Raw genomic sequence first — 21,468 nt, 5'->3', positions numbered from 1 at the left:
CAGGGGGTGGGTTCCGCGTCGTTTGTTTCAGCATCTTCCAGCTTCCGCCTCTGTCTGTCTAAAGCGGAGACGGCGAGACTGGATACAGGGAGAGAGGGGCGATGGCTGCCGGTGGAGGATGCGGGGAGACAGTGGATCAGTACCGGGCGGAGGTGGAGCGGCTCACCCAGGAACTTGCGGAGGCGAACAGAGAGAAAATCAGGGCGGCAGAATGCGGTCTCGTTGTGTTGGAGGAGAATCAGACTCTAAAGCATCAATATGCCGATTTGGAATCAGAACAGGAGACACTGAAACAGGAGTTGGAGCAATTACAAGAGGTATAGATCCCACATCTATTCAAGAGAAATACTTCTCAATTCTATAAAGCACGATACACAAAATGTTTCTTTTTAGACAGTGAAATTATAGATTAGGCTGTATTAGAATACATGAAATGGCAATGCATTTGCAAGCAATGTATTTACATTTCGGGAGGGTGGTCCCTATAACCTGATGTTATATTATGGTTTCCATATAGTGCAGTGCAGTGCAGTACAGTGTGTGTGTGTGTGTGTGTGTGTGTGTGTGTGTGTGTGTGTGTGTGTGTGTGTGTGTGTGTGTGTGTGTGTGTGTGTGTGTGTGTGTGTGTGTGTGTGTGTGTGTTGGTTAGTCCACTTCACATCCATGAATTCATTTGTCATTTGTATCTCTTGCTGAAGTGCACATGTGCCTTTTGGGGTTATGAATTGTGCTTAGTGCCATTCTCTCTGCCTTTCAATGTGGGTGGCGCATACCCAACTGTATACATGCACTGGATACACATCGGCCCTGGCATTGTTTAAACTAGGGCCTTTCCTATGCCAACTCAGACCTAAAGTAAATATACTGTACAATGCATCACAGTAAAGGCTTTTTGTCAGACTGTAATCAACATCAACAGTCAACAACCTTTCTGTTAGGCCTGTAAAATGTCACTAATATGCATAAGAGAGAAGGAATCCTTTGATCGTAGGGGCTTCAGAGCTGTCTACTATGGTTTGTGTGGTGGTTCAGTAGCCTATTGATCCAAGGGTCACGTTCAGCATTTTCATGAATAATCGGTGAAGTGTCTGGATTGGTCCCCCCTTCCCAGATCCACTTCCATAAGTCTGCTAGGGCAGCTCTTTCTCTCCTGGCCCAGATCAGTCCACCTCGACTGGGGTCAATCAACGCCACATGATGGGTATCTGTCCTTATGGTGAAAAGTAGGGAAAAGAAAAAATCCTTCTGTCTAACTGTGTATCTGTGGGTCGACCTGTCAGTGGGCCCATGGATGTGGCGCTTCTATGACAAGTGATTATTGTGAGCTCAACACAGTAAGGCCACAGGTATAACACCATATTATTATTATTATCATTATTTCAGATGCACATTGTTGAAAGTAATAGATTAGAATATATTTTACAAAGTGCTCTCCTCAAGAGAAGCATTGTATCATTTCATTATTTGGTTAAGTGGTCACTGCAAGTGTTACTGTAAGAAAACTGTCAACTCTAGATGAGCATTGAGACTTAAGTTGGCAGTGCCTCCAGTTGGTAGTTTGAATAATGTATGACTTTGTGTTTATGCATTCAGTCATTACTGCATACATGCATAAAGCAGGGAGGGGCAGATGCTGACAGAGCTCAAACCCAAGGTCATTATGGAAATGTATAAGCCTATGGTGTAGGCTAGGGGAGATGGAGGCTGGAGGCTATAGGCTGATAGAATGGAAGAGTGTGATATGGCGATCGCTTCAGAAGGTGTATTGGTGGTCCTGAATCTTGTGTGTATCTGTGTTTTTTTAAGCCTTTTTGTAAAGTTTTAGTTTCACTGCACCTTATCCTAATGTAAGGCTGGGTCAAGGCAGTGAAATGTAAGGGAGGGGGAAATACAATAATTGAGTGAAACCTGATGATTGAGAAGTGCAACTACAGCAAATAGGTTATTTTTAGCTGGCATAGAATGCAGTTATTGTTCATGACCCAGAATTCCTCTGGTCATGCATTGTTTACAGACCCCAAGGTTAAGACTGGAACCGCGTCCTGGGATTTAAGGAGATCATTATGTATTCCAATGCATCCACTTAGTGTTTGTAAGTTGACCTTTTTGTCTCTGACATCAGTTACTCTGTGGGTTTTTGTCCAGGAGCAGAAGAATTATCCTCATTTAGCCTTTTCATTCCCTCAAAGCCTGTTCAATACTTCACTTACACTGAAAGAGCTGTATTGATTATCGAGCTGACATGCAGCTGATCTGAGAACATAGGACCTCAGGAACTTGAGAACTGATTGTGGAGCATCTGTCCACTTGCTGTATTCTCTTATCTTTTTTTTTTTTCTCTACATCCATTGGTTGGCTTTTTTCTCTCACTTTTGATAGGGGATCCGATCTAGACTTTAGTGACAGTATGGGTAAAGAGATCACTTCCAGTTTAGGTTCAGTATGCTCTATTCTGTGTGTGTGTGTGTGTGTGTGTGTGTGTGTGTGTGTGTGTGTGTGTGTGTGTGTGTGTGTGTGTGTGTGTGTGTGTGTGTGTGTGTGTGTGTGTGTCTGTGTGTGTGTGTGTGTGTGTGTGTGTGTGTGTGTGTGTGTGTGTGTGTACTGTTCGTCCATCACTGAGCATATACGGGCCAGATTAAAAAGTCATCATAACATAACACGTACTGCCTATAGGGTGAGGAACTCCCGCCGCATTGAATTATACATGCATGGATATTTTTGTATGTGTCTCTCTTCTTCTGTTTCCCTTCAATCCTCCGCTTTAAGGGTTGAAGGATGGCATAAATATCGTATATGTGTTATGCTTTGACTTGCAGATCATAAGGGATGCCTAGATCAGTCTTACCCATCATTCCCGTATTCATGATCTGCTGATTTCTTTTGCCAGATTTGGTGCTGTATATTTATTATACAGTATCCATATATCCATTATACAGTATCTATTAGACATGCATTTTGAAGGCAATTTCAATTTGTTGCAGTATTTTTTTGTATCGTTTGTTTGAGTGTGTGTAGTGGACAGTACATGCTTCTCTCTCTCTGCTGGCAGTCTCGTGTACTGATGAGAGAAATAAAGAGACAGACTAATGCTGAAGCGTTCCGTGTATCTGATCCCTGGCGGTTATGGATCCATTGTTGAGTGATGATGTGTCGGATGACGAGGCAGAGCGGAGGGAGAGAGGGACAGACTCGGGCCTCTCTTTCCCAGTGACTGATTAGAGACATAAGACATAGTTCACCTCACACACTGCTCCATGACAGTTGATTGATTTACACTGGCTCCATATCTTAGATTCTCTGCGCTACACATGTGTTAGCATTGGCTAGCGCGGCCCATTCTACAGTATATCCCTCTGCGCTGCTTTGTCTGAGTCATCCTCAGTAGTACTGTATGTGGCTCTGCCATATAAGTCACACCACTGTATATCTCTGTATCTGACCCTGTGCATTACCCTGCCTACTGCCTCACACTTTGACGCTGTCTGAGAAATGCCACAGGCTTGTTGGATTTTTTTATCAATTATATTCTCTTATATAAGTCCTTTTTGAAGCCATTTTCAAAGCCATATCGTAGTGTTCTGTGTGTTATCATTATCACATATGACAAATGTCAGAACAGAGATTGTGTGCAGTGTTCGACCTAGTGTAGTTTAAAGTGGGAGTATGATTCATATCGGCTCAGTGTTGCTATGGTTTGTAAACAGACAACCACCATATTGCCAGTCCCTGCCCTGCATTGCCTGATTTTAAAGCTGCAGTAAGTTTTCTTTATGGCTCAGCTGCCTGTCTGTATGAGATTCTGTATGAGGCTCTGTCTGTCTATAATAGACAGTCTGACAGACTTGAGGACACAAGTGCTGGAGGTGATATTACTTCTCAGGAGGAAAGCCTGCTGTTTCCCTCCACCCCGTCTCTCTCTCTATCATACGGTTCTATGAATATTACATTTGTATGGAGCCCATCTCAACAATACAAACCACGACGCTCACCGTCCTCCCATTCCTCTGAGATGTGCCTATCATCATGCAAGGACACTGCAAATGGAATTTGGAATTGTTTTGCTGGATTGATTGGAGCTGAATCCCAACTCTATTGTTTGTTCTGATAGAAAATTATTATAGATTGAATCTCCTTTTTTGTTTTGTATTTTTATTTCCTTTGGTGAACAGCTAGGGTTGCCTATAGTTTCCATGTTGTTCAAACAAAGTGAATTTCCTGCTGGTGAGCCTCAGAAGCTTGAGTTATTATGAACGTGTGAACATGCAGTCATGTTGAAATCCTGCATGGCCGGATCTGAGCTCTGAGAGCTGTGCTGAATTGGTAGGGCCTCAGCATGGAGGGGGCCTCAGTGTGGAGGGGGCCTCACTGCAGAGTGGCTGCAGTCTCAGAGAGTACTATAGGTCACCCACAGTCAGTCAGAGCTGTGGCCTCATCACTACAATCACCAGCCCCCAGTGGGAATGCTGCTGTTGCATTCCACTGCAACTCTACTCTTGGCTGGACAATACATGACTCAGTAGTGAACCCGTACCTGGGAAATAGCAGTAGTCAGATAGACAATGCATAGAAATTCACTACATGTATGTAGGTTTTTAGAAAGATTTAGAATTGGAAGAACACGAGAACAAGAGCTCACAGTGCTGTTCCATAGAAAGTCAAACTGCCAATGCATTCCTTTTTCTCTTAGATTATTTCCATGCTCGCCGCAGACTGTTGCATAATGTGAACTGTTCTGTGCCCGGGGGACAGAGCAGAAATAGGTTCTATTGAGTGAGTGTGTTTGTTGCACTAAAAGCAGGAAGAATATCCTTGTACACATTCTTCTGGGTGACTCCCCTGGGGAGTCATCTGTGTGAGTGGTAGCATAGTGATGGAATCTCCATTATTACCCCATGGTTGGCTCTGCCTCGTTAGGGTTGTCTCTGGGTAGAAGACCCTCGGAGGAAGCTGACTGGTGGAGGGAGGAGAGGGCCATTACATTTCAGCAGCCTATTAGGAGCTGTGCTGCCCCCAGTCAGTGATGAGATGTGTTCAAATGGCTGATAATGACTGTTCCATCAGGGAAGCAACAAGGCCAAAAATCATCTACAGATACAGTGAAGACACAGTAGCCTTAAGTAGAGGCCATTACAGCAAGGGACTTCAGTTTTTGCTGGCCACGTCACCTGTCTAGGAAAAACTCATACATACAGTAGGCTGCACGTACAGCAGACCCCACAGTGTCCAAAAGCAGAATCTGAAGAAATGCACTGTGTTTCAAACGGACATTCATTTGGTGTCATCATACACATACTGTCCTAGACATGGCTCCTTGACCGAGACAGACTGTCACACACATTCAAGACTGATGTGTGAGTGGTCTGATGAAGGGACCTGTAGCAGGATGTTTTAACTGAGAAATGTGCCATAAGACATCCCCATCAAATGTTTGAAGTGAACACATTGTGTTAAGTATGATTTATTGATAGAAGAAAAACCTAAAGATATCTATGAAAACCCATAAATCTGATAATTTCTCCTGAGGACAAGGTGTTACCACTGTTACCCACAAGGCCTCCACCATGGTCTTTGAGACAGAAATATCCAGTAGGCTACTAATACTAATACTATGGATGATGGATGGGGATGTCCAAGGTAGGCACGGTAAGCATTTTTGTACGCAGTTATGACATAAATCATGTTTATATGGGAGCTGGTCCTTGACTGTGCCTCTCACAACATGAATTATAGAGTCCACAGAGAGACCTGCTCAAAGTCTCTTTAGTTAGCAAGATGAAGAGATGACCTCATCAGACAGCAAGGCAACCTCCTACATAATTGACCTTGGACTTTTTAACCTCTTTCCCTCCATTAGACCGTAGCAATTGTGAAGTCTGGTTGATCATCGTAGCTGAATCCAATTGTTCAAGGACTTGACGAACGCCATTGAGACGTTTCTTGGTGTGAAATGAAGAGAAGTGATGCTCTGAGTCTCAGGGGACCGGATCGAGACACCGGCAGATTGAGAGTGGGATGGAATGGAAAAGTGAAAGAATCAAAGAAAAGAAAGAGAGAGAGAGAGAGAGAGAGAGAGAGAGAGAGAGAGAGAGAGAGAGAGAAAGGAGACTTATTAACCATACTTTTGATCTGCTGATTCAGCTTGTTGAGCTTGAGTTTTCCTCCTTTTCAAGCACTACAAAAGGTCCCGGGGAGGAGGAGGACGGCTTGGGCCATACTGTCCCAGGAGAGGACATCTGTGGCAGTAAATCTGCCTTTTCTGTCTCTGGCTGTAAGGAGAGAGAGAGAGAAAGGATGCATTACAGGTTTCATTACCTTGCTCTCCTCTTCCCTCCTGACATCAGCAAGGGTAGGGGGGGTCTGAATCGATATGTGATGGGACCCCCTCCCCCTTCTAAGTCTCTCATCTCCCCCTCCCTCCCTCCTTCCAGATCCTCTCCACCAACCACCAACCACCAACCGCTAAGTCCCCCCCCTCCCCCCTCCCCCACACCAGCTTCAGAGAGACTCCCTTGTGGCCCCCCTGGCGGGACGTAGAGGGAAATATGCATTGATTTTTTTGTTCCTATGTTGTTCAAATGTATTATGTGTGAGATGCACTCCACTGGGCTGCTTACCAGGCAGTATGTGAAGAGAAACATGAAAAACACAATTGTTGATTTAATGCAATTTATTTAAAGTGGATTACACAACAGCTGTTGACCAGCAGTGATGCATAAAGTGGAGGGAAAACAAGATGAAATCTTGTAATTTGTCTGACATGATGGGGACACCTTTGGGCCAGACTCCACTATGGCAGTTATACTGTGTGGTAAAGAATGGGAACATCAATCAACTCAAATAAAGGTAGACAGAGTCATTTACAAGCTTAAAGTAGGTATTGGTTGTGGTTAATATGAGGATGATATTGTGTTGGTTGTGGTTAATATGAGGATGGTAATGCGTTGGTTGTGGTTAATATGAGGATGGTAATGTGTTGGTTGTAGTTAATATGAGGATGATAATGTGTTTGTTGTGGTTAATATGAGGATGGTAATGTGTTGGTTGTAGTTAATATGAGGATGTTAATGTATTGGTTGTGGGTATGATGGCCTACAGTCTGAAGAATGGTTTAGCAGATGAGAATACAGATGAGCTGTTGTCTGCCCTTGTACTTGGCCTGTGGCTTTCTGGTGGGGGGTTGGGTGATTTGACTGTGGAAATGAGACACATGTGTGTGTGTGTGTGTGTGTGTGTGTGTGTGTGTGTGTGTGTGTGTTTTGTGTGTGTGTGTGTGTGGGGGGGCGGGGGGGGGGGCGTTGTGTGTTGTGTTTGTGTTGGGTGTGTGTGTATTGGGTGTGGATGTTATGTTATACAGGGGTGGGAGGATGGGGACTGGGATGACACTGACTCGTCATGCTTCACAGAAAATGGTCTTCTTGTTGTTCCAGGCCTTTGTGACAGTGTTGACTCAGTAGGAAAGAGAGGGGGAGTGGGTCACAGCATAGTAGTATTAGAGTGGGAGGGCGGCAGATGGAGAGGAAAGTGATGTAGCATTTAAAGCCACAGTCTGCACGATTTCCAGTCGTTTCAAATAATGAATAATATCCCCCAGCTTTGATGAATATGACTTATACCTTATAGAGTGTGGGTTCAAAATATGGAGTAAATGAATGAATGAATGAATATGAAAACGGATACATGGAAAACATTTATTGTTGTCATTATCGTGATCATCTTGTTGTCAGTGAGGCCTCTTAAAAAGTCCATATACTGTTTACTCAATCTTGTCAGTTGCTTTTTGGGTCCCTGTGTGTCCCTCCCTACCTTGTGATCCTCGCATGAGTGAGTCAAGGTCCTCCTTGTTATTGCTGATCTGTGAGAGGAGAGCTGCCCGAGGTGCCTGTGGGAGGAACATGATTTTCCAAAAGCTCTTTTTGCTGCAGTGAAATAATTCTGGAGAGGGAAGTGAACTCCCCTCGCCTGTGTGTGTGTGTGTGTGTGTGTGTGTGTGCGTGCGTGCGTGCGTGCGTGCGTGCGTGCGTGCGTGCGTGCGTGCGTGCGTGCGTGCGTGTGTGTGTGTGCAGGCTTCTGTATTGATTACTGCCCTAATTCAGCTGTTCCTGCTGCTTGCCCTGCAAACTCTGAACGCACTGCAAAAAAAACAGTTCTCTCTCTCACAAGAAAATGTTTGTTTTAGCACCTAGATGCCCTCGCTGCACAATTTTAATTGCCCATTTGTTTGTAATTGTTTCATAAGAAATAGGCTAGAATTCCCCCCTGTTGATTTTTCATGTACATTCCAAATCTCAGTTGCCTTTGTCTTAAGGTAATGTGTTTCAGTCTTTTGTAAAACAATCTAATTCATTCATAATTGATCTCAATTGGTATGAGGTTTCAAAGCAGAAAAACACATCAATTGTTATTTATTGAGTGAAATATCCACTAGGACCATCCTGCACGTTCATAACACAAAGCCATGGGCAGCTTCAGAGTTCATACAGTTCTAACTGGACCATGGATGTCATGTTTCATGTTTCTCATTTCACCAACACCCATGGAAGAGGGGGGCAGAGGAGTAGCTTGAGGGCATTATCTTCACTAATGACCTTGGGAGGAGTGGTCCTATGGGTATAAAGTCCCCCTGTTGTTGCCGCCCCCCCCACTGTCATACACACACACACACACACGCACACACATCACGCACACATGCACATGTGCACACACACACACACACACACATCTGCGCACACACACACACACACACACACACACACACACACACACACATGTGCGCACACACACATACACACACATACACACACACACACACACACACACACACACACACTGTCATTCAGAGTTTTTTGATGCTGATTCAGGTCAGAGGGTCTGTCTTCCACTGTCTCATCTAGCCAACAGGGGCAACCATGGGATGAGACAGACATTAAACCACACCCATTAACCTATTTAATTAACCCAACCTCTCTCTTGCAGATGAAGTAAATGTGCACAATAGATTTGCTAGTGACGAAACCCCTGAGATCTGTCTTTTGAGTACAGCGGCATGCAGTTATAACTGCAGTATAGAATCCATCGTAGCAAATGTTTGGTTTGGCACCAGCCGCTGTCAGTGTGTGGAACAGCCTTCCTTGGGTTTGCAGCAACTGAAAACATGCTGAATGGTATTGAGAGCAGAACACCGACTGACTGGCAGTTACATCACAATCACACAGAGAGGATAGAAACACAGTGGGCTTGTATGAGTCTAATGAACCGCTAGTGCTGACATCACCCCTGTCCTGAGTCTCTTTCAACAGCAGTGTGTGACGATGACTCTAGCAGAAACCTAGGAGCCTGGCATGAGAGACGAGTCTCCCTCTGTGGTCCGAACTACCGGAACACTGGACACCCCCCACCCAAGGCTCCCCCTCCTACTCTCCCAAGGCACCCCCTCTCACTCCCCCGCAGGAGGTCCCTCTGTGTGCTGGCTGGGGTGGTGGTGTTGGGTGGTGGTGTTGGGTGGTGGTGTGGTGCCGGCGAGTCCCCTGCAGTGACCCAGTCCCAGCACACTGAAGAAGGGCGATTGTGTAAACTGGAGTCTCTTCCTCTCTCACACTCCTGAAAAAGCCATTCGCTGTCTCTCACTAGTGTGGTCTGCTGACGCTGAATACCAATCAGCCTGCCTCTCTGCCTGCCAGTGCTATCTCTCCTCCCTCTCTCTCTCTCTCTCCTCTCTCTCTCTCTCTCTCTCTCTCTCTCTCTCTCTCTCTCTCTCTCTCTCTCCCTCTCTCTCTCTCTCTCTCTCTCTCTCTGTCCCTCCCTCTCCTCTCTCTTCTTCCTCTCCTCTTTCTCTCACTCCTCCCTCTCTCTCTCTCTCTCTCTCTCTCTCTCTCTCTCTCTCTCTCTCTCTCTCTCTCTCTCTCTCTCTCTCTCTGTCCCTCCCTCTCCTCTGTCTCCTTCCTCTCCTCTTTCTGTCTCTCCTCCCTCCCTCTCCTCTCTCTCTCTCCTCCCTCCCTCTCCTCACACTCTCCCCTGCAATTACTCCAGTGATGCAGATTAGTCAAACAAAGAGCATGAGAGCGTGGAAGGGAGTGGTTTTCTACATTAACTCTCTAATTGGATCTCACCCCAGGGGTATCAGCTAAACACGTGTAAAGGATCAAGAGTCAAGAGTGCAAAGCTGTCAATGTGAAAAGTGTTTTTACAACTAAAATACAACGTTAAATGGGTTTTTACAAAAGAACAATGTGGACTTTTTGGAGATCCCTTAGGTGAAACTCATTTGGTCTGTCGGTCTCAATTTAGAATAGAATTGAATAGGATCAAACAGAAACAAATATAATATTCGTTTCTAAATATGTATCTTATATATATGTAAGATATGTGTAAGAATATAAGATTTCTATCTTTTGATTAGAGCACAGTCTATCATAATCATCTCTCACTAGGAGAGTCCTGCACACAGACTCTAACCCTTCTATGTAGGACAGGAGGCCTCTGAGGCCCCATTGAATCCACTGTGGTTATGGAGAACTAGAGGCACACCAGTGGGACACACGCACGCACATACACGTACACACACTCACGCACACACACGAAAGCACGCGCACGCACATGCGCACACACACACACACACCCACACACACACACACTGATTTACCAATGGGCTGGCTGTAGTTCACTAGACAGGTCCTCTGAGGAAGAGTTGTACTGCCCTGGCACACCTGTGGTTCTTGACAGTGTGATGAATGGGAGGCGGAGAGTCTGTCAGAGCGAGAGGGCTTCTGTTTAAGTGACGCACGCTGTAGAGGACTAGGGAGTATGTAGGGAGTATCACTGTGGTCAATCATGAGGAGAAAAGTGTTGTTCAGCCTCAGAGTCCAGCGCTATCTGACCATCCTAGCTATTTATACTGTACACATTCTGAGCACTGAAGACATTTGAATGTGGAAGATGCAGACAACAGTTGGTAGCAGATGGGAAGATGGAGGAGTGAGGTCTCTATTGAGTAAAGGAAGGATGACACAGAGTGACAATAACAAAAGGATAACACAGTCTGACCTTGCTGAAGGGCCCAGAGCCACTGCCTGATTTAGCTATTGGACTGCCTTCTCTCTCTCTCCCTCTCTCTCTCTCTCTTTCTTTCTCTCTCTCTCTCTCTCTCTCTCTCTCTCTCTGGCTGTTTGACCGGAGTTGAAGTAATAATGGAAAGGGTCCAGAAACTCCCAGGCTGCCATTGAATTATGCTGATGAGTCAAAACACTGACAGAGTCAGAGTCAGATAGGAGGACTGGTAGGAACAGGACTCACAGGGCATCTTGCATTCAGGCCTCCTCTCCTCCTCTCCTCCTCTCCTCCTCTCCTCCTCTCCTCTCTCCTCCTCTCCTCCTCTCTTCCTCTCCTCTCTCCTCCTTCCAGCCCACTTCATCTCTGTGTTCTGGCCTTTTTGTGCTGTTGCCACTCTGTTGTGCTCAAATGAACAGCAGGAATTGTGTGTGTGTGTGTGTGTGTGTGTGTGTGTGTGTGTGTGTGTGTGTGTGTGTGTGTGTGTGTGTGTGTGTGCGTGCGCGTGCGCGTGCGCGTGATCTGGCCTGCAGTGGAAGCCATGTGTCTGTATGTTAAGGTCACTCAACATCCCCTGTGGGGCATGTTACCAAGCTGAGAGAGATGTACACATGACACAGTTGGAGAGAGCTGGTACAATCTGTACAGAAATATGCATTATAATATTATATGTATTATATTAGTAAATAAACAAATGGTTCTGTATCACTCTCTCTTTCTCTGTATCTCTTTCTTATTGAATGAGTAAAAAGACTGCCCTTCCCGTCCATCTTCATTCTTAGCTCTTTGATAAATTAATTTGATCTCGTCGGGACAAACATGGATGAATGAAGGTGATTTGATGTGTGTAAGAGTTAACACCACTTCACTTCACACTGGGAAATCAGCTGCAGCAATTTGTTGAGCATATGTTCTCAACTGTGATGAGCTGAGAGCAGAAGAGAGGAGAGGATGAGTGAGCAGAGGAGAGGAGGGGAGGGGAGGAGAGGGTAGAGGAGAGGAGAGGGGAGGAGAGGAGAGGAGAGGAGAGGAGTGGAGGGGAGGAGAGGGGAGAGGAGAGGAGAGGAGAGGAGAGGAGAGGAGAGGAGAGGAGAGGAGAGGAGAGGAGAGGAGAGGAGAGGAGTGGAGGGGAGGAGAGGGGAGAGGAGAGGAGAGCAAAGTAGGGGAGAGAGGAGAGGAGAGGAGAGGAGAGGAGAGGAGAGGAGAGGAGAGCAAAGTAGGGGAGAGAGGAGCGGAGAGGAGAGGAGAGGAGAGGAGAGGAGAGGGTAGAGGAGAGGAGAGCAAAGTAGGGGAGAGAGGAGAGGAGAGGAGAGGAGAGGAGAGGAGAGGAGAGGAGAGGAGAGGTGGAGATAGGAGAGGAGGGGAGAAGAGAAGAGAAGAGAGGAGAAGAGAAGAGAGGAGAGGAGAAAAGAACGGAGAGCAGTGGAAAGTCTTCCAGGACGATAGCGGATTGTTACATCATCAAGCCCGGCTTCATGCCAACCCACATCATCAGTGTCCATGCAGAACCATGTGGGTGAGCTCAAATAAGTGATCGGCACTCTGGGAAATGTTCCAGGCGTCCCTCTTATCAGTGGTGGGACAAGCAGACTGGAGCCAAATTGAATAGCTTCAACAAGACAGACTAAACACAGGCTTTCTCCTGGCTGACCTTTAAATAATAAAAAGAATTTAAAAAGTAACACTACATGTAAATACGTAAGTATGTACACACACACACACACACACACACACACACACACACACATACACACACACACACACACACACACACACACACACACACACACATACACACACAGGAGAGCACACTGAATTGTTTGTTGTTGTGTCTGCTATGGATTGGGCTCTACAGTATGCACGGTATGAATGAGCTCTTTTTTCTGCTGCTTTTGTGTACTAGGTTTCTCCAGGAGACTGTTGGCTTTGCCTGTTGATGACAAAAGCATAATAGCCATGATATGCTATTCTCAGAGGAAGAGAGGGGTGTAGTAATACTGTACACACAAGTCAGTTCACAACATTGGGCTCTGTATTCCATTAAGAATTGGTGACATGGTTTCCAGGATAAACCGTTAGTTGGGGTGAAGGCCTTGGATATCTGGTATAAATGCACACTCATACATGCACAAGCTCATAAATGCGCGCGCCCACACACACACACGCACACACAAACACACGCACACACACACACACACGCACACACACACACACACACACACACACACACGCACACACACACACACATTCAATACGCATTAATCCATTCATCTTATACACACGTGTCTCTGTATTCTCTAACTCATGGATGGACAGCAGCTCTCAGCCAGCCAGGCAAATGAAACAAAAGGTTTTAAGTGGAGCAGCAGTGCGTGTCTGTGCCCTGGGTCCTGTAATAAACATCCCTCATGGTTTAGATGGGGATTGATTTCGGTCCATTTTCCCAAGTGTGAGTGCAGCAGCTGTAAAAGTGGGCAGAGCAGACAGAGGAGGGAGTAATCAAGCGTGTGGTGTTGGAGCGGGAGAGGGAGGCTGTTGTTGTTGCTGAGAGCTCTTCTTTTGTCTGGCACATGGGGACATACTGTATATACGTACGTCCTTGGCTGGGAGCTAAATGTTCAAAAAGATTAAGTGTTCATTTAATTAAGTAAAAAAAGTATCTTAATTAAGTCAAAGTATCTTAAAATACAGTAATATGAAAATATACCAAATAACATCTTATTTAGTTCTCATTTTTAGTGAATAAAGACTTACTGTTGGTCCCAGGTAAACAAGTGTCAGTAGAGTAGCATAATGTAGTGCATATTAATCCAGCATACTAGTATCAACACTGGAACAGAGGGGCTCACTTCACCACTGCAGCAATAGTTCTCTGCCAGCTTTAACAGCCTCTGGTAAGAGTGTCCACAAAGGTGACCAAGTATCATCAGTTTTAGCCCATCCAAATCATTCTAGTGAAGGTGCAGATTATAGCGCTTTCGAGCTTGTTGACCAAATGCTGCAAGTGTTGGGGGGATATTTTCGGGAAAATAGGTCCTTCCTTACATCATTGACACTGTCGAGGTTGGTTGTCTTGTCATACAGAACACAGTTATATCTCTCTAGCAATGCAAAATTGGGTGATTCCAGATTGAGGGCTAGCAGTCACCTCTGAAAATGATGTTTATGCTGCCCAAGAACTTGTTTTCACTTTACCATGAAACTGTGATGTGGTATCACAACTTGTGAATGAGTGTAATCCTGGTAAAGCCTGCCTCCCAAGCTTTTCACAAATGGTACTGACACAGATCCCCTGAAAGTTCTTCCCTATACCAAAAGCAACCCACATGTCCATGGTTGGATATTCTTCTGCAAGTCTGAAGAATAAACCAGCAAGTAGGACTATGATACAGTATCTGTGTCCACTGTTAGAAAGATTATTGTCTGTGCACACAAATAATGGAATATTAGTAAGACACTAACAAATACTGTAAACAAGACCAAAATTGCTTAATGAACCAAAATTAAGTGTGACACCACCTTCTTCAACTTATGTGCTTTGTCAGTGGCCATTTGGAGTTTTATGTCCAAAATGGACTTAATGAGTCTGAATTTTCAAAAAATGTATACATCCCAATGAACATTTGTACAAAATGTTGTACTTTTATCCGCATTTTACATACTTTTTATAAGGTCATTCATATAGTACTTAGCAACGTTTGAGTGGTTTACAAGTGTTTTAAACATATTTCTTCCACATTGGGTAGGTCACTTGGGAAGCTTAATTGCTTAATGTACCAACATTAAAGTGTGACATCGCCTTCTTGAACTTGTGTACTGTGCCGGTGGCCATTTTGGGGTATACGTTGACAAAATGGACTAAATGAGTATGAATTGTTGGCACTCCTTCTGAAATGGATTTACACATCCCAAAGAACAGGACTTATTTTATCCTGGTCAAACAGGGTGAATAATAATACATCCTGTTTGTTTGTTTGATGTTTGTTTCCTGTATGACTGACTGGAGGTTGACATATCCCACACTGCCCTCTGACTAAACTGCCTGGCCTGCCGTTGTTTATTTATGGGCTTTGGTGTTCCAGCCTGGCAGCCTGGGAGAGCTCGTCTGTGCCCATCCTGCTGTTAGACATGACGGGGTAACAGCGCTGCTGCGATGACTTTGTCTGGACAGAAACACTACTGTAATGTACCAGAAGTGATGCTATGAGAGGAAAGGGATCACTAAGCCACCAGAAGAGCCTCCTACAGACATAGGTGTACACACACACACACACACACACACACACACACACACACACACACACACACGCATGCACACGTCTAATAAATTTAGAAAGCACAACTAAATATACCTTAATGGAGGATGAATGAGAACAGATAAAAGCCTGATATGTAAATGCTTCTCAAGTCATGAGTGGGTGCAAACCCTGTAAGTAGTTGTTGAATTGAATATGCATCTCTTAGAATTACAAGCTTAGAAGAAGACACTCACACACACACACACACACACACACACACACACACACACAGCCCTCCTCAGGGTGCTCACAGCTGGACTGCTCCCCTGTGGCATGTGTGTCTCTCTCCGTGGTGCTGAAATCCCTGACGCAGACCCTGAGCCAACCATCTGGCCAGTAGTGCCTGTCTGTATGTCTCACTATAGGTCTATACTGCAATAACTGGTTTCATCTAAAGCAAGTTTCTCCAACTGCAAATCTGGTTTCTGCAGAGGGACTGGTGTTCCAGACCTTTGTTCCAGTTTGTTAACACAATTGTCTCAAATCATCAACTAATCATGGCTTCATTCAGGTGTGTTAGTATTGGGCTGGAAAGAACAGCTGCACACACACACACACACACACACACACACACACACACACACACACACACATACACACACACTCATATAGCAACTATCCAGAGTATGAGACCTCTGATCTCATGCTCACTGAGACTCAGCCTCGATTGCACTGACATTAGCTCCACACCTCCTGTATACAATTAGTGTTATACTAACAGAGTCATAATTATCATTATAATTATCATTATGCTGGCAGGTTTGAACCTTTTCCAGTCTCCATCATGCAGGGATTTGTTTTGAATGGATGAGCACTGTGATGTAATCAAGGCTATTTAAGTTGTCATCAGTTAAACTTAATCTTCCTGATGTTAATCTAGTCATGTGTGCGTGCATGCGTGCGTTCGTGCGTGCGTGCGTGCGTGCGTGCGTGCGTGCGTGCGTGCGTGCGTGCGTGCGTGTGTGTGTTGTTACCTAGCAGACAGACGTCACCCCATGGAAGTGCTTTACCATGGAGGTTAGGTTGGAGATTAATCACTGTAGCAGAAGTGGTTCAGTTCAGTCCCTGCTGAGCCCCTACTGTGTCTAAAAATGGCCTGGAGCTGTCCCGGGACTCCTCATCAGGTTCTGTTATGGGGGGGAAGGGTTTCGCAGTCACACACATACCACACACCAGAGTTATCATTAGGGTCTGTCATAGCGCACACTCACACACACAAACACTCAGGGGGTGAAGGAGTTCAGGGTTGAACACATCACACACCATTAGAATCATTAGAATCAGCACACATTAGAATCATTAGAATCTGTTGCAGGTGGGGGAAGGATTTCAACGTGGCACTCCACATACCAGGCTCCTAATCAGGGTCTGTCAGATCACAGAGAAGGAGGGATTTCACGGGTTGCACACACACACACACACCTCACACACACCAGTGCGCCCGTGGCTCCAGTCTGCTCCTGATCCTGACCTCAGGGATGAATATCTATAAGAGGGCTGCTTTTGTTGTAGGCCCTCTGCTCTGATACACAGAAGGCCTAGGACAGGAGCCTCAGGGTAGAATCCATAATGGGGTTTTCAGTCCATACAACCATACATGGCACCACTCATTAACTCTGTATTAGTCTCACCCTGGGAGATTATATTCCACTTTAAACATCCTCACATTTCAACATCTTTGATGTGACATGTCTTCTGTAGCAGATCACTCTTGATGTAGCACTCATCGTCATTGGCCTTCTGATATAGCAGATTGCACTTGGTTGGTTTGCATGTAAGCGTACTGCACTTTTACGTGTACAGACATAAGGATGATGCTATTTTTACAGCAGCACAGCATTTCACACAACGTGAGGACGAGGCTGCCACAGGGAGCTGATGGAGCATGGTTATCTCCCATGTGTGGGCAGCAGAGCGCTGAGCGGCATCACTATGTGATGATTCAAGTGGAGAAGAAAGCAGATGGAGGAAGCAGGCTTTGAAGACGGACGCCTGATAGAGAAAGGGCCTGATAGAAAAACCATCTGCCTCTCCTATTATGCATCCAAGAGCCCGTCTCTGTGGAAGAGCAGGTCTGAATCGGGGGGGGGGGGGGGGGGGGGGGGGTGGCGGCTGAGATTGGGGCCCAGGCCAGTTTCCATTCTCCTCCTGCTCCAGGTCTATCTGTCTGTCCTCCAGGAGAGAGTGTGGGTGGGTGGGAGAGGGGCCACAAGAGTGAGGCCCAGGCCAGCCTTGAGGCTCCTGCCTCCAGCCTCTTGCTCCCGGGACCCAGCTGTACTCTGGAGGGGCCTGCTGTGGCGAGCCTGCTAGCCTGGGTGAATATTGACAGGCCTTCATCTCAATGCAACAATGCCAGTGCTGTCACCCTCTTCAACCCAGAATTAATCACAGCTTTTGTTCTAGTGGGCCTCCCATTTAATCACTAACAGAATCACTCAGTGGTTCCCGGGAGAGTGGGAGAGAGAGAGAGAGAGAGAGAGAGAGAGAGAGAGAGAGTGAGAGAGAGAGAGAGAGAGAGAGAAAAAGCTCTGTACATCAATGGGTGTTTTGTGGTTGCCAGACAGCGTCACCTTCTTGGTGACTTCTCTGTTTGTTTGTGTGTGTTGATTATTTGTTTGTGTGTTTCTAGGTATCCCTATGCAAACATAATTTGTGTGGGGCTTTGTCCACATAATGTCAGTACAGCTGTTATCAGATGGGAAAACAAACGGCCCCTGTATGGCAATCAGTGTCTACAGTATGGTGTGGACCAACTTGACCCTTGTAGATGACTCTTTCTGTGTCATGTGTAGCATAGGTAGCTTCTGGTTGAATGACCATGACAGAAGCGTTCCAGTCTTTTCAGCAGCACTGACTGTGAGCAGAGACTTGTCTTTATGAAAGCCTGCTGTCATCACTGACTGGCTCCATTGTGCGGTCATTCTTTACCGCTACCCACCCTGGAGTGTTCCGTGGTTACCGGAGAATGGAAGTGGAATCAGTTGTCAGACGCGGCAAATGGAAACTCCTCCTGCTGCTAAATCTCTTTATCTCATTCACACACACACACACACACACACACACACACACACACACACACACACACACAGAGACACACACACAGAGACACACGCGCACACACACACACACACACTTGCGCACACACACAGACACGTTTGTATACACACACACTTGCACAAATACACACGCATGCACGTACGCACGCACACACACACACACACACACATGCATGCAAACGCACGTGCACGCACACACCCAACACACACCCAACACTCATACAGTAAATACTGAGTTACATGCACAAACACTATCCCCTCCACACATCTGCATGTACAGCATAATGGACAAACTCAATCAAACATGACAGATGCTCCAAAATGATAACTTCTCATTGGCTAATTCATCAGTTTCTGTGTGTGTGTACATAAAGCCATATTTTGCAAGATAATTGCACCTTAATTCACAAACAACTTTCCCTTTTATCTGAGACGAACAGGCTACTTTCTCTATCAAGCTCCTTCCCTATTGAATTGTATTAAGAGCTGTACTGAAGCAGAACGAATGTAACCATGATAAATTACCCCTGTCCACAAATGCACCTCAGAATGCAGCGCACTGCTTAGTCAACACTTACTGTCATGATGTGAACTCAAATGTAAATAGGCAATATAGTGTGGTGGTGAGAAATGGTGCACAGCGGACGCCATCCTTTGAAAGGTATATCATCTCTGATAAAATACAGGCTTGTATCCAATCAATGATTCATCTCTCTATGGAAATGTAGTGAGGATTACGGCTCGGTCGAAAACCGTGGTCTTGCATTATTAAATAACCAATCAAAAGAGTCTCTCTCCAGCTCTCAGGGGTTCTCTCCCCAGAGCTCCTTCCTGTCTCTCCTCTCTCTTTGTTACCACCAGATACAATGCAATTCTACTGGCCAATAGCCAGGGGCACTAAACAACCCACAGTAGCTCGGAGTAGCTTGAGAAAAGTGTGTGTTACTGTATGTCAAGTGTCATTCTAAAGACATTTGGATCTTAGTAAGATTATAGTACCATCTTCATACAATAAGTCTCTTAGTATTAGTTGTAGTTCTTCCTCGTTATCTCTTGACCCCTCTCCCTGCAGTCTCACTGTCCCAGTTCCACTACGTCGCCTGTCCACTCAACTCTTCTCCGGAGGTGAGCCTCAGGCACTCAGTGATCAGTAAGCACATTATTGTCTCTAGGGTTATGCACACACACACACACACACACACACACACCCAACCCCCCCCCCCCCCACACACACACACACACACACACACACACACACACACACAAACAACTCTACCATACCGCACATAAACCTCACAAATCTCAGTTTGAATTAAATTGCACTATATACAATAGGTTTACTCCCCTCAGAGTTACATATGCTTTTGATTTCACTGTGATGGAAAGGGACTTGCAGTACTCCCCTCTCAGACATGTAATACCCTACATGTAGACATCTGCTGAGGGACAGGGTAGCAGGTGGTTTTTATGGAGCCATTTATTGTACTTATTGGACTGCTGCAGCCATTTTTATATGAACATGCATGTGGCTTTATTGCTGGTGGAAATACTGTACATGTACTCTACACTCCTGCACTAGACCTTGTACATAGAACTTGATGAGCGTGGCCCGATAGTGACAACCTTTATGAACAGGATCCACCTTTACAACATGGCTTGTTTCCAGGGGTCATTGGCCCCGGTGGGTGTTTTCTTCTGTTGATCACTGCTGTGTTGATTTCCTCAATCAAGCAAGGAATCCTTTGTCATGACAGGGCAGCTCTGAGCCGCGTGAAAACCTGTGTCAGGAGAATGGGAACAGGGTGTCTATTGATCACAGCAAGGGGCTGAAATATCATCTCACATACCCTTGAGGGGCACAGACAACCCTGCAGGTGTGTCGTGTGGGTAGGTGGTAGAGATTCTCCTGGTGGCGACAAGGGTTCATGCTCTCCTCCAACACCACCCAAGTGTTTGGAATATGTTTTGCATTGCAAATGCATTGTTCAGAATAATTCATACACACTGACAGTCTCTGACAGCCTCCCTTTTGACCCCGCCTTGTAGAGACTGTGACAGAGACAGTAACACTCTCTCTCTCTCTCTCTCTCTCTCTCTCTCTCTCTCTCTCTCTCTCTCTCTGTCCCTCCCCAGGCGTTCGGCCAGGCCTACTCGAACCAGCGCAAGGTGGCGGAGGATGGAGAGACCAACGAGGAGACGTTGCTGCAGGAGTCGGCATCGAAGGAGGCCTACTACATGGGCCGTCAGCTGGAGCTGCAGACAGAGCTGAAGCTGAGCCGCTCAGTGGCGTCCAACTCCCAGGCAGAGAATGAGAGGCTCAACACTCTGCATCAGGAGCTACGAGAGGTGACCTGCCTAGGACCTCTACGTCCCTCCACTAACATATCTCTCTGATACTATATGCTCTATTGGATATATGATTCTATAGTGGGTGATCTCGAGGTCAGGGGGTCACTCTGAAGGGCAGGCAGGGGTCATATGTGTGTGTGTACGTGTGCGTGAGTGTGTGTGTGTGTGTGTGTGTGTGTGTGTGTGTGTGTGTGTGTGTGTGTGTGTGTGTGTGTGTGCGTGTGTGTGCGTGCGTGCGTGTGTCAGCAGTCATAGAGGCAGGGGTTCGGGCCAGGGTCAGACGCTGTGGCCACGACCCCATTGTGGAGGGCAAATCCGGTGCTAAGCTGGGGAATAAGAGAAATACCCTGAGCTCGGCACATGTGCAGCCCTGAGCGAGCCGGGTGGGTGGGTGGGGGGGGGGGGTTGGGGCGGGGGGGGGGCGGGGGGTTGTCTCTGATCACACAGCGCCCGGCCGCCACACCCCCCAACTACCCACCCCACTACCCCCACCCCCCCCCCCCCCCCAGCCAGGGGCACGCAGCATCTCATTCACCAGTCAGATTAGCCACTCGCTGTTAGCAGGAATGCTGCTGAGGTTGAATGGTCACTGTGGGTTTATTACTGTGTCTGCTTCAATTGTGATTCCAACCATTCCAAAAAAAGTGCCTCAAAAAAAATAATGCCATAAAAATCAGGAAAATATTGGCTAAGATTTCAAAGATGTCAGATAATGCAGGAAA

General features: G+C 46.1%; 1 protein-coding gene across 3 annotated transcripts in view; it reads left to right on the top strand.

Moving 5' to 3' along the window:
• Positions 1-101: 101 nt before the first annotated feature.
• Positions 102-21,468, top strand: part of bicd1a (bicaudal D homolog 1a) — a gene marked incomplete at both ends in the record, with an annotated part of 34,137 nt that continues 12,770 nt past the window's right edge. For all 3 annotated transcript variants that reach the window (XM_083666157.1, XM_083666156.1, XM_083666155.1), the window contains 2 exons: positions 102-317; positions 20,531-20,743. In XM_083666157.1, the coding sequence (XP_083522283.1) occupies positions 102-317; positions 20,531-20,743 (429 nt within the window). The remainder of the gene's footprint in view (positions 318-20,530; positions 20,744-21,468) is intronic.

This window comes from Argentina silus, assembly GCF_951799395.1.
Source record: "Argentina silus genome assembly, chromosome: 3".
NCBI classification, from domain to species: domain Eukaryota; kingdom Metazoa; phylum Chordata; class Actinopteri; order Argentiniformes; family Argentinidae; genus Argentina; species Argentina silus.
This window is presented reverse-complemented; position numbering and strand designations above follow the sequence as displayed.